At 44.2% G+C, this 14,463-nt stretch overlaps 1 protein-coding gene across 1 annotated transcript in view; it reads right to left on the bottom strand.

The window, feature by feature from the left end:
* The window catches only part of itfg1 (integrin alpha FG-GAP repeat containing 1), a 213,321-nt gene that overhangs the window by 132,289 nt on the left and 66,569 nt on the right, over nt 1–14,463 (bottom strand). Inside the window, exon 9 of the mRNA XM_080458012.1 lies at nt 693–787. Coding sequence (XP_080314138.1) covers nt 693–787 — 95 coding nt within the window. The remainder of the gene's footprint in view (nt 1–692; nt 788–14,463) is intronic.

The following is a 14,463-nucleotide window of genomic DNA, read 5'->3' as shown; positions in this document are numbered from 1 at the left end:
AGCGTTTTTCATTTCCGAAAACTTTTACGTTTAGACATCATCGATTTGAAAACAATGTACGTTCACACGGAAACCGTAGAAACGCTGAAAACTGTGTCGTTTTCATGTCGGGCCACAAGTTTGTGCTGTTGGTTGTTTCTACAGAGAACAATCTGCTCTAAACATTAACAACGGGAGAACACGGACATTCTAGTGGACAGACGAACAAGTTGGATTGTTATTACGGTGACTGTCAAAATAAAACTACCAAGTCCAGGAGAATAAGGACCGCGAGTCATGACACTCTGGAGGAAACATTGTTGTTATCGCTACTGAGCATGTGCACAACTACTGGTTACGACGGCCGTGGTGACCCGGACCGGGAGAAGTGTTTTTGCCGTCTACATGGAGACAGAGCGAAGCATTTTATGAAAAGTTCTACCTTGGGAGCCATTTTCACAAAGTTGCGTTTTTTTCAGTGGCTTCAAGCACAATTGTCGTATAAACAGACCAACAAAATGCCAAGAAACCTTTGCGTATTCACTTGAAATCATTACGTAAACGGGTGATCAGCCCAGGCGTTTGATGAAAACTAGTGTGATGGAGGTGATTGTTCATAGAGCTGCTGTCAGTGTGTGTGTGTGTGTGTGTGTGTGTGTGTGTGTGTGTGTGTGTGTGTGTGTGTGTGTGTGTGTGTGTGTGTGTGTGCGTACCTCCTCTGAACCCGGCTTGGCCAGGTAGATGGCGCTGTGCTGACAGGTTTTATCCAAACAGGCCGGGAGGAGGTGGTCCTGGTGTCCATCACCATCTGCAGGAACAACAAAATGAGCATGAAGACGCAACCGGGGTTACAGGGTGGAGGTGAGGTGGAGGGGGTGTGTGTGTTGCTTTGTTTAATGAAACTGCAATAAGAATATTTTCACGGCGCCACAACAAAGGAAAATGTGGCTCTTTTTCTGTGTGTGTGTGTGTGTGTGTGTGTGTGTGTATTGGTGCTCAGTCCTCCGATCATTCCATTAGAGCGAGGCCGCGTGGCTTCGGGATTACAATAATTAATGGTGATGAAAAACAGTGGAGAACGATACCGCAAGTCAACTGACATCATTAAAACGCATCAAAGAGACAAGTGTGTCTACTGGTGGAAAACAAGCAGGTGATCGCACACACACACACACACACACACACACACACACACACACACACACACACACACACACACACACACACACACACACACACACACACACACACACACACACACACACACACACACACACACACACACACACACACACACACACACACACACACACACACACACACACACAGTGTGTTAATAAACCCGTTAGAGATTGAAATGTCTTCTATAACAATCACAGGTTTTATAAACGTGACCCATGTCTTACAGCTCACAGTAAAAGTCAATATTAACCTTGACAAACATTCAGCCTGAAACTATTATCTGACTCATTCATCAGCCGCTTTTAGTTGTGAAATATTGAAGTGAGTTTACGACATAAACACAGTAATAAGTCACATCTTCTGTCACTGTTTACTGAGCAAAAGTGATGCTTGTTTTCTCAAATATCAATAACACAAAACCTGCTGCACATCCCACAAACGCATGGACTGGACATGTAGCAGAAATCAAAAGGGAAAATTAAAAAAGGCTTTCAGAGTGACTAAGCATTGATAAGTCTTGACAGAGAGAGTAATTCACCAATCTTCTAATGTTGGGTTGTGTTTGTACTCAGTGTTCAGAGTATCATAACAGGCTTTCCACACTGGTTCATTCTGTGGGTTATTGAGTTTCAGGCATGTTGGATGCTCCAGTTCGTCCTGAAAGTCGTGTTGATATCCGTGTTGTGTGCAGGCCGGCAGAGTCTTTCCACACAGCACATCGTGTACAACGCTGTGTGTCGTCCTAGATTAGAAAAGCTTTTTCTTCAAGCTGTCGTCACAAAGCTGGAAGCAAACTATTGTGTGAAATGTCTGTGTCGTGCTTGATGTCACACATCTGTCCTGGAGCAAAAGCCTCTGATAGAAAGTAGAAATACATTTGTCCAAGTTGTGCATGTTCGGGAAAAACTGTATTTTCATGTATTATTGAAATTATGAAGTGGAATACGGCCCGTTCAGAGTCCGTCTGATTGGACAATATGGTGACAGGCAGAGCATGAATGAGCACTGGAAGCATAATTCACCACAGCTCAGTCAGCTTGTATGTGTGTATATTACAAATATTGACATGGTGCTGATGATGCATTTGCTACGTATCATGCAGCTTAACTGTTTGGATCCACAGCAGTCACAAAGCAGTTACGTTAAATCCCATGAAGAAGGACTTTCTGCTGCAGACCAGCAGGACTCACACTGGAACCCCAAAACATCTTCAGTTTCATCCTACGGAGAAACGTATCATATCGTATCAGGATACAGATACTCATTGAAAATTGTCATTCTGCTGCATATTTGCACTTTCTTGGGGGTGGGGGGGAGACATAGAGAGGTCAAACTCCCTCCAAGCTCTCATTGATGTGAATCTGTTTGAGCAGATGCTGCACCGTGTGGACGGGAGGAGTAACTGAACGAGGCTGTCCGAAGTAACTGAGTCCAACACGGTACAGGAGATAACTAGCCAAAAAGTAATTTCAGGCACTATTATTTTCTCAGAAAATGATAAAGAAGTGTCATACTCGTCTGGCAACAAGGTGAGAAAATTATGAAGATTATATAATCCAAACGCAGAGAGGATGGACTGATGAAAACACACTCCAAATAATCGCTCCAATTTAAGAGGTAAACCAAAAGAGGCACTCACCCAACCCGTCAAAACTGAAAGGAGGAGTATAAAGAATAAAGAAAAAGAAGAAACTCTCGACAGACAGACAACAGGCTGGAGTACGCGATGAAAAATGTCTTTAATAAGTGGAATTGTTTTCCTGCCACTTGTCCGAAAGGTAGTCTCAAACATTTATAAAAAAAAAAAAGAAGTCTGGCTAAAGGATTCCTGGACTGCGTGCACTAAGACATTTTGTTTTGGGTAGCGTGTCTGTCGATCATAACGCACCATAGGAAGAACCTGCAGATGAGTGTATCATCTCCCACACAACGGATAGTTTTGGTGTGAAACGTCTTCATCGTTCTCTGAATTATATGAATCCAAAGAGCCTGAAGCACATCTCTACTGTGTGTTCCGTCAAGCATCAGATTCAAATTGCGGAGATCACTCAGATGACAGAATGTGTGGAACTGATCACGTGACTGACGTACACAGCGGTCAGACTGAATCATCTCCTCCAATAACAGCAGAGAGCGTCTCTCTTTATAGGGTTTATTGCATCTGGCGGTTCCTACAGAGGCACGTCACAGATCAACAGAACACAAACCTGTTGGGGATGTGATGGAGATGCGGGTTGCCATGGTAACTGTTGACATCCTTCTATTACTATCACTGTTTGTGTTAAAAACCAGAGATGACATGTACGATGGCACAAACACTCAATATGATGGAGTCTGCTGTAAAGAAGAAGCTAGCAAACAGCTAAAGACTTTGTGAAGGTGGTTCTGTTTTTATTTTGAAATAATCTACAAGCTTATTTCAACCTCCACGATCAGAGACGCTTTTCATCAAACAGCCATGTGTATGCACAGAAAGTGTTAATGGAGTCATGATCCATTTCTTTGTTTTATCTATTTTACGGTGACGTTTTCTACTCAGCCATGTGCCTTCACCTTAACCTGCTAAAGCTAAACGGTCTTATTACTTAAGAGACATCCTGTGTCCTCACAACTTGCATGTACAGTTCAGAATGTTGGCGACCGACCGAGAAGGATTAAAGAAATCTATTCATATTTCACACCAAGAGCCTCCATCAAATTCTGCACATTTGGCCTAAAAACATTTCAAACAAAGACCTGGGGTCGTCTGATGATCACATGGCGAACAGTAGAGGAAGAAGTTACGAGGCATCAATGCAAAATCGCATTGTCGTAAATATAGTATTTGTAGTGTCTTCTTCGTTTTTTCATTCATTCGTTCATCTGAACACCGCGGCTCATTGTAAGGTGTGTATTTCAGCACAGAAAGCTTGTTCTGCAATTAGAAAAAAATCTGCTTCTAATGAAATTGAAGAAAGGTTTTGGGGACTTCTCATACTGATACAGATTTTCAGAGAAAAGCAGCTCTGAATCAGCGTCACCTACCATCAGATTGTAACAAACTGGAAAAACATTGAGATTGTTTTAATCAGCAGCATCATTATAGGAGTGAGGTGGGGTGAGATGGAGTGAGGCAGAGTGGAGTGAGGCAGAGTGAGATGGCTTGAGGTAGGTGAAGCAGAGTGAAGTGGAGTGACGCAGAGTGAGATTGAGTGGGGTAGAGTGAGATGGAGTGAGGTGGGGTGAAGCGGCGTGAGATGGAGTGAGGCGGAGTGAAGTGGAGTGAGGCAGAGTGAGATGGAGTTAGGTAGGGTGAAGCCGAGTGAGATGGCGTGAGGCAGAGTGATATTGAGTGATGTAGGGTGAAGCCGAGTGAAGTGGAGTGAGGCAGAGTGATATGGAGTGAGGTAGGGTGAATCAGAGTGAGATGGACTGAGGCAGAGTGGGATGGAGTGAGGTAGGGTAAAGTAGAGAAAGGCAGAGTGAAGTGGAGTGAGGCAGAGTGATATGGAGTGAGGTAGGGTGAAGCAGAGTGAGATGGACTGAGGCAGAGTGAGATGAGTAAGGTAGGGTGAAGCAGAGTGAGGCAGAGTGAAGTGGAGTGAGGCAGAGTGATGTGGAGTAAGGTAGGGTGAAGCAGAGTGAGATGGACTGAGGCAGAGTAAGATGGAGTTAGGTAGGGTGAAGCAGAGTGAGGCAGAGTGAGGTGTCAGTGGCTGCAGAGAGTCTGAAGACAAACAGAATGAGTGGTAATGCAGCTCGTCTCTTCCTTTCTTTTATTCCCATCATCCTCTCCTTCCACCGTCACTCTCTCAGTAAATCACCCCTCTGCTCTTCTCCTGCCAGCCTAAACTTTCTTCCTCCATGTTTCCCTCCCCCGTGCGTTCATCCCACCCCCCGCTGCTGCTGCGTGGTGTGATGGAGATTGGCTGGGAGAGTCGCAGAGGGACGAAGCTGCAGGTAGGGGTTGAAAGGGAGAAGGGGGGGTCAGAGAACATGTGAAGATGATGACGGGAGGGAGACAAGAGGAAGAGGAGGTACACCCATCATCATATGAACACGAACAGAGAGGCTGGAGCTCAATGTAATCATCTTTCAGTTCATGTCACAGAAACTGTTTATCATACATATATTCAACTAAAGGAAAAATTAAATCATCGCACCTTAGCTGCATAACTGCACCCATCAGCCAGAACTTTAAGACCACCAGCCTGATAGAGTGCAGGTTTCTCTTTAATGGCAACACAGTGAATAATGGACTCCCTCAGTTATAGAGAGGAGGATCTTGCAAAAGGAGAAATGAGAGAGCTGCACTAATAGAAAGACAATAAAAACCAATCTGCACAAAATCCCAGCTCAGTGTGATTAGGCGCAGGAACAGCTCCTGATTTCATCTAAACATCAGAGTGAAGACAGAGTGATGAGTTCATGGTCATGGGCAGGAGTGTAAAGATGTTTATAATCTCAGCGATGTTTATAATCTCAGCTGTGAAGGACTTAGTTTTAGGAAATGAAAGTATGGGATTAGGTTTTGCTCAAACTCCCGACCAGGATGCGACTTTATTAAGCTAAAAATAACATTGATCTTGAGCTGCTCCCTGGATTGAACCCAAATTCTCTCCAGCAAATGTTCATCTATATGCTGTATTCTTATTCAAAGACAAACTTTCTCTTTTCTTTTTCAGGTAGCTACGTCATACAAAAGAAGTCTGTTGTGTTGAAACCTTTTCATGTTCTCTCTGAAGAGCCACAGATCAGGTTTTTGGAAGTAGCAATGGGGTCCTGTTAACGCAAACGTTGTTAATCCAAACGTTTGGAGCATTTTGGGCGTCTGTTTACATGACAACCGCGCTTGGAGTCACTGAAACACACGTTTTTGTAAACGGCACCCAAAGTGGAATTTTTTTAATGAATTCATTTTTTAACGCTCTGTCTCTGTGGTAACAGGGGGAAAACACAGCATTTGATAAAGAGTCCGTTTCCATGGAAACATAAGAACATGCAACGTTTTGACAATGTTCATCCATTGTTTTCATGTAAACGCTGCTCCTGGTCCTGCACATGCTCAGTAGCTAAACAATCAGAACAAAGTTTCCTCCAGTGTGTCATGAGTCTCAGTCTATATTCTCCTGGGACTTGGCAGTTTTATTTTGACAGTCACCGTAATAACAATCCAACTTGGTCGTCTGTCCACTAGAATGTTCCTGTTCTCCCATTAATGTTTAGAGCGGATTGTTCTCTGCTGCACAGGGGTGTGTTTTTGTAACAAAACATATAAAAGACCCATTTCATGGCCCGACATGATTACATTATTTTCAGAGTTAGAACTAAAAATGTTATTATATAACTGGAACTGGTTTGGGGCCGTCAAACGTCTCTGGGAGATATTTTCTTTATCTTTTAATTCATGAAAAGCAGCACAGGATGGAAACATTTCATTTATACACATTTCAGTGAGTCGTCTGAAGGTTTAAAGGTGGAAGACTTGTTGTCAGTCAGACCCTGTTGTTCTGAACCAGCACCTGAACACTCCCCCACCACCACCGCCTCCCCAGGGAGGGCCGCCTCACCCTCTGAGAACTAATTGTAATGGCAGATGCAAAACAAAATGGACGCTGTGGATTCTCCCCTGAGTAAACAACATTTCCACCAAGTGCACGACTATCAAAATGTGAAATGTATTCCAGAATAAAGTGCTCATTAGAGTGTAGATCATTGTGGGTGTGTTTCTATAATTCAGACTCGTACTTACACATAATTACTGTGCAGCAGACACTGGAGGGGAAAGAGGAAGTCTTGGGTTTTACCTTCAATGAAGGACACTTTTGTGTCAGATGTACTTTTAAATTTGCATCAAATTGCATATTAAAATGTGCAAATTGATATCTGAACTTGGAGACTGTAAACCCTGGGGACTCTGTCTTTTGCTTTTGGATGGGAATAGTTCTAAATGTGAGCCAGATCACAAAATGGTGCTTGATTAGGATAATTTATTTTTCCCATTGCTGCATTTTCACTTCATTAATGTAGTCTGCAGGGAAACCTTTCACGTAAGTGAAGATTTATGTTGCTATGCGATGCTGCATTCAGCAGCTTCTCTGATCTTAACGAGCTGGTTTCTGTCTCGCAGGTAGAGGAGAGAGGACACGGAGCGGAGTGGGGCGGCAAACATGACAAGACAACGGGGGGGGGGGGGGGGGGGGGGGCAAAGTAAAAGACAAAAAAACAGTGTGAAAGGTGTGTGTGGATGGAGTGAGAGAGGAAGGAGGACGAGAGGAGGATGAAACAATGTAATAAGATGAGTGGAGGAAGAACACCTAAGGGGGGAGCAGAGAGAGAGAGAGACACAGAATGACAGACAGACACAGAGAGAGAGAGACAGAGAGAGAGAAAGAGGGAGGGGCTGTTAACATGCTGTGACACACACACACACACACACACACACACACACACACACACACACACACACACACACACACACACACACACACACACACACACACACACACACACACACACACACACACACACACACACACACACACACACACACACACACACACACACACACACACACAGTGCAGGTCTCTGTGTCTGCAGGAAGTGACTCCCCGAGCTGCAGCTGGTTTCTACCTGACACACTTGGTTGTGGGACTTGGTTTGTGTTTTACCTAATGATGAATTATGCATCGGCCGCTGTCACTTTGAAAAATGCAATTACTTCAGTGATAAGGCAGATGGGCCTGTTTTGTCTGGCATATGCTGTGCATCTATTAGGAGGCTCGGCCAGGAAGCAGGGCTGCACCACTGCATGGACATTCACAGAGTGAATTGTGTGTGTGTGTGTGTGTGTGTGTGTGTGTGTGTGTGTGTGTGTGTGTGTGTGTGTGTGTGTGTGTGTGTGTGTGTGTGTGTGTGTGTGTGTGTGTGTGTGTTGCTCAGACTCAGGATGCTAATGAGCTGAATCTTGCTGGTTTTTAGTGAATGCATCATGTTGGCCAAGCGTTCGGTGCTCAGTCAGTGTTGTGTTTCTGAGAAAAGAAACAAACATATATTTGGTTAAAAATGAGAAACGACTCACTGTGTGTCTGTACTGGAGCAACACTGAGATTGTAAAACAGTGAGCATTTCTCGGAAAGGGAAAAAAGAGCGAGACAAAAAGAGACATAGGTATATAGTTGGAGTAGGTAAAATAATCCGTACATTTAAAGTTTAACGATACCAAAACAAGACAGAGGAAGTTAGTCACAATAGAAACACAGAAAACTTGAAAATTAAGAATATTTTCATTGCTGGATTATGTGAATATTTTTAGACGCAATCATTATTTTCCAATTTTTTTGTATTCAAACTGTCCAGTGGAGAGAACAATAACTTTAAAATAACAGAATCTGGATGACCACATACAGCTCAGCACCGTGTCACCTCCTCACCCTTTCACCTAATCCTGCCCCCTTTAGGAGAAGCTGAATATCACACAGAAGCTATTCATCTTTACAGAAACTATTCACCTCGAAGTAATTTTGACTTCATTGAATTAATTTAACTCACTGACGTCAATGATGCAACACAATTCAAAACTGGCCATTTTTACAAAGCTGAAAGTGGAGCTGAGCTCGTGTTCTGGATCCTATGATTGGACTCCTGTAGTCTCACACACAGATGTTATGCTGAATATCACGTGTTGCTGGGCGAGAGAGAGCAGAGCTGCAGGGAAATCACAGCTTCCAGATACAAACCATATCAAGCACAACCAGGACCACACTGCAGAGCAGGAGCGCATCTATTCCATTTTCATACTGCTGAAGACACTGCTGCCGGTGTTCACATCATGGCTTTAGGCAGCGAGCCGTCCAGCCGTCGTTTGGACGGTCATTTTCCGGAAAAGACGGCCCAAAAAAAATAGTGGACGTTTTGCTCAAAGCCTCGAAAATATGTGTACAATGTCCATCACTACTTGTCACCGTCTAATTGTGTTTTTTTTCACCAAAATATAGCGAATTATCGGCTCGAGGAAACAACTCGCGACTGACTTCCGGTACCCCGCCCAGTAACGAGCAACGCGATTGGTCAATTCATACCATGTGGTATATTACGTTTGGAAAGGCAGCCTCTGATTGGGTCGTAGTTCTGTGAGTCATACCGATGCGTTCAAATGCCGGGGCACAGGGGAGGAATTTGAACAAATGTTCTTTCCAAAATGCTGAGGAATAATATCTGCAGAACATCTACGGACATATGATCGATCTAATTTTTCATTTCCAAAATGTTGACACGTTTGATTGACTGCACATCATTGCATCACCTCCCCACCCCCACCCCCACCCCCCGTCACTTAACCACAAATTCTGGACGGCCAAATGATTGGGATGGACGCCCAAATCATAGATTTCTACCTAAGACCATGATTCACATATATAATTGGAAACTTTAAATAGAAGGCCTTTGTCAGCAGAGAGCCCAGGATGGGCAGATGGAGTTCAAGATATAAAGATGAAGAAGCAATGTGGTGTGAGACGGACGGAGAGAAGACGAGGAGGACAGAGTGAGAATTGAATGAGTGCGACGTGTGATGGAAATAATTCCCACTTCAGATCACACAGGGATGCAGCGCTGCTCTCTGCTCTCCTTTCATTATCCCCCCTCCTCCCTCCACATCATCTCCCTCTGCAGCTTTTTTTTTTTTTTTTTTTAATCTTATCTTTCTCTCCATCACACTTGGTGTCACCTTTGAAATGTGCAGCTCGGCCTCACCCTCTCACTCCTCACACGTTGCTCAAAAACCAAACTGTCCTCTTTAATTAGCTGGGGAAGAACCTGGTCATCCGGCCACACGCAGAGAAACAAACCCAGCGTGGTGATAAGGTGGACAAGGTCAGGCAGGCGGACGGATCGGCTCGTACACTCGGCGGGGCGGACGCGACCTTGTCTGGCTTGGCAGAGCAGAGCGCTCGCTCAGATTCTTTCATTACGAGGTACAGGAGAGAACACTCCGCGCTCCCCACTAAAATACATCCATTTTAGACGCGTGGCATTGAAATATTTACTGTTTTTACACAAGAGAGCAACTTTCCTCGCATGTTTGAGCTGGTTTCCTGTCGGAGCTCATCTCCTCTTGACTCATATCCCGACTCCCATTGATTTGATAACAAAGCCCAGCACTGCACCTGCTGGCATGGAGCAGCTCTGTGTCTGTCTGATGGCACAGAGACCGAGGAAAACTGAGAGCAAATGTAAGACCAATGTGCTTCACTTTAAACTTGATACAGCACATGGGAGAACACGTTACAATTTCACTTGAGATTACAGATATGACTGTTCGACAATAAAATCAATGAATGAAAATAGATTGTGAATCAGGCCACCGGACTACAATGTTCTTATTGTCGGTTGACTGGGAATGTGCAGAACAGGCAGTTACTCCGGCCGAAGTGACCAGGACCAGTAGCAGCGTATCTGCTGGCCACAGGGAGACGGAGCTCGAGCATTCCCAAACAGCTGCATTTTCCCGTTTCCATGGAGTCGGAGTGTTTTCAGTGGTTCCAAGCACCCTTGTCTTATAAACAGACACCCAAAACACAAAAAATATTTAGAATTTTCACTGGAAAAGGGGCCTTATCGGCTCCACTTTGTTTTCACTAAAATTATTTGTAACGCTGCAGCACTATCAATCATTGGCTGTTGAAATATATTTGACTATTTTATTACATTATTGACAAAATAATACGTTCAGGATGGCCAACATTATGACATCACTGGTTGTTACATCTTTGTTTTGATTAATTAAACAATGATTTGGTATAGAGCTGGTATAAACGTCACCATTGCCCATAAAAGTTTCAGATCACTGAACCAAACACAAGTTTGCTTAACTCAGAGTTACAAACATCCTGATTTTTCTCTCAGCTTACGAGACAGCGGACCACTGCGCCACAGTGCAGCAATCTTTAATGCTTCAAGAATAGTCAGCTTATAATGGAGAATTAATGAATGAATGAATAATGGAGAAAAGTCTGTTAGAAAACCAGAAATTATAAACAAAAGCAGCATTAACAGAGAGGAAGCTGTAGATTGGAGATATACAGTTGATCAAGAGGAGTGAAAATGAAGAGTGACAGGCGAGGAGGGGCCGAGTGAAGCAGACAAAACGACTAAAAAAAGAGGTTGTGATGTTCCTGCGAGGCATCGCTGACAGAATTTCTCAGATTATTAGAGGCGTGAACCTCCGAGGCTTCACTCTGCAGCAAACAAGGGCCACCTCCGGGAGTGACCGCTCCCAGAGTGACTCCTCCCGAAGTGATCCCTCCTACCGGAGTGACCCCTCCCAGAGTGACTCCTCCTAGAATGATCCCATTCCGAATTGACCCCTCCCAGAGTGACCCCTCCTACCGGATTGACCCCTCCCAGAGTGACCCCTTTCCAAAGTGACTCCTCCCAGAGTGACCCCTCCCGAGTTACCCCCTCCCGAAGTGACCCCTCCCAGAGTGAACCCTCCGAGAGTGACCCCTCCCAGAGTGACTTCTCCCTAAGTGACCCCCCCCCCAGAGTGACCCTCCCGAAATTATCCCTCCCAGAGTAACCCCTCCTCCCAGAGTGACTCCTCCCAAAGTGAGCCCTCTTCCCAGAGTAACCCCTCTCAAAGTGACCCCCCCCCCCCCCACCCAGTGTGACTACTCCCAGAGTGACACCCTCTGCCCCTTCCAGAGTGACTCCTCCCAGAATGACCCCCCCTCTCCCAGAGTGACCCCTCAAGCCAAGGAGGAAGAGGAGGGCAGCGGAGAGGAGATTAAAGAAATCTAAAGGTTCTGCACAGATAAACTGCAGATTCAGACAAAACAAGGAACAAAATAATTCAGCACAAGCTCGATAAGACGATGTATGAAATCTTTTACTGTAATGACCATCTCGTACAGCTCTGGGGCCTCGTTTATAAAACCTTGCGTAGGATTCCCACTAAAAATGTACACGCGCCCAAAAGCAGAAAATAGCGTGCGCCCCTAAAAATTTGGATCTATAAAACCGTGCATACACACGTCTGCACGCACTTTGCATTGACCACTTATGGTAGAAAGTGGACGTGTTGAGGAGGGATCTGAACTACCAACCTTCCAGGTGGACTGGGATCTATAAAAAGAAAGTGCCTCGTCAATATTTTTGAATCTCATTCAGTCACGTCTGTAAATAGTGTGAGAGTCTCAGGGAGATCAGTGACTGCAGAGGTGGAGAAGAAGAACCTGATGAGAAGGTGGAGGCCAGAGGAGAGTGACATCATGGGAGGGCAGCACCCGATCACACTGCTGGACCCCAAAACAGCCTCAATGGTTGTGACGGCCAGCATGTGTCAGAGCGTCAGAGAGGGAAGGAGACATTTTGGCGGAGACACAGCAGAGCGATAAAGTTCAGTTTTATCTGTTTACTTAATGTGTGAATTAAATATTTGAACAGGGACTGTAAAAAGGCTCAGTGGACTTTGTGTTTTATCCTCAGCCACTAGAGAGTTGGAGGCGGCGGGTGACGAGGAGGTCGTCTGTCTGCAGCGGCAGTGCGTCCCGAGCGCATGACCGTACGTGAGCGGCTTTTATCAGGATTTACAGCCATAAAATAATATGATACTAAACTGTATCACGTATCACGTATGTATGATGATGAAATAAGCAACATCAAATCTAGAATTTCTTTATTTTACATGTAACCCATTAGTAAATCACCTCAATTGCAGTTCTTTTTGCATGAGACTTTCCTAGAGACTCACTTTAGTTGTTACCGTGTACATATAGTTTAGTATATTTGTACGTTAGAGCTGTCAATCCTGATAAAATCAGCTGAAAAAGAACAGATGTCCCCATCGACAGCCAGTCAGTGTGCGCCCCCGTGGACGGGAATCAGTTTTTGAACAAAACCAGCGCATCCACACTGCAGCTTTACGCACGGCTGTCACCGCGCTATTAATGTGTTTACTCTGAAATTAGACAGATTTTTACACACTTTGGCACAATTGATTATCAATCAGTTTTATCCTCCGCTCTGTATCATCTGAAGATGAAACTATGACACATGAACATCGTGCTGCTGATTCAGTAGTAACGTTCCACGAAAGCAACATCTATACCACTGCAGCTTGGCTGTTTACGATTATGTGGATCAATAAGTCTGATATTTGAAGATATTAAACGTATGAGATGAATCCGGCTTCAATTCTCCACCTCACAATCAGCGCTGCCAGACTCCCCCCGTCTCCAAAATGTGCCTGCGCAAGGTTCAACGTTTGCGTACCGGTACGCACATTCTCCCGCAAAGTTTATTTTTATAGATCACAAAGCTTGCGTGGGAACTGGCGTACGCATCTTTCAGGACCCGTTTTGTGCGTGAGCAACCTTTATAAATGAGGCCCCTGGTCATTAATCTAAAACAAAACACATTATCCAAGTACAGTCGGCTCTGTGGGAATAACTGAGGTTCAAACTGACTTTCTACATTCCCTTGAATCATTTTAGCTAAGACACATACAAAACACAATAGTTGTGATTCTTCCATTTCTAGCAATATGTTGAGATAAAGTTTAATTTGATGAAGTTAAACTTTTATTAAGACAAGATGAGACAAGACATTATTATAATATTACTGCCATTACAGTCATCTTATTCATATTTAACCCTTTAACTTTAGATTCTATGAACAGTAGGGAGCAACTGGGGTTAAAGGTCATGCCACAGTGATAACCTAACCTGACAGCAGAGTGATTCAAAGTCACATGTTTAATATGAACCCAATGGTTAAACTTGTTTTCATTTTCTTTAGTTTTGATTGTCTGTCTGTCTCTGTCACACACACACACACACACACACACACACACACACACACACACACACACACACACACACACACACACACACACACACACACACACACACACACACACACACACACACACACACACACACACACACACACACACAGCGGCGTGTGCTGGAATTTCCACCACTATGAAAGACAGATTTGTGGGAATTGATACGAGCAATCCTGCAGTGAAATGCATGCGCTGCTACGACATGGACACTTGCGGCTTATAGACGAGTGACGAGCGCAGCGAGCGCAGCCTTTATACACAGTATGCACAATATATTTATTTTTTTAAGTTTGTGGGTGTGGCTTATATTCAGGTGCACTCAATAGTCCACAAATTCCCATACATTGCTTTTAAGCGTACAGTTTGTATGAAACAATAGTTTATTGTGCCTTAAATTGATCTATTGTTTGCTTTTAGTCCAGTTATTTTCTCGTCACTGGCAGTTGCTTTTTCTTCAAAAGGTGTTTCCGGCATGT

This window comes from Lipophrys pholis, assembly GCF_963383615.2.
Source record: "Lipophrys pholis genome assembly, chromosome: 2".
In the NCBI taxonomy this organism is placed as follows: domain Eukaryota; kingdom Metazoa; phylum Chordata; class Actinopteri; order Blenniiformes; family Blenniidae; genus Lipophrys; species Lipophrys pholis.
Note: the sequence above shows the minus strand (reverse complement) of the source record. Positions and strands in the feature narration are given on the sequence as shown.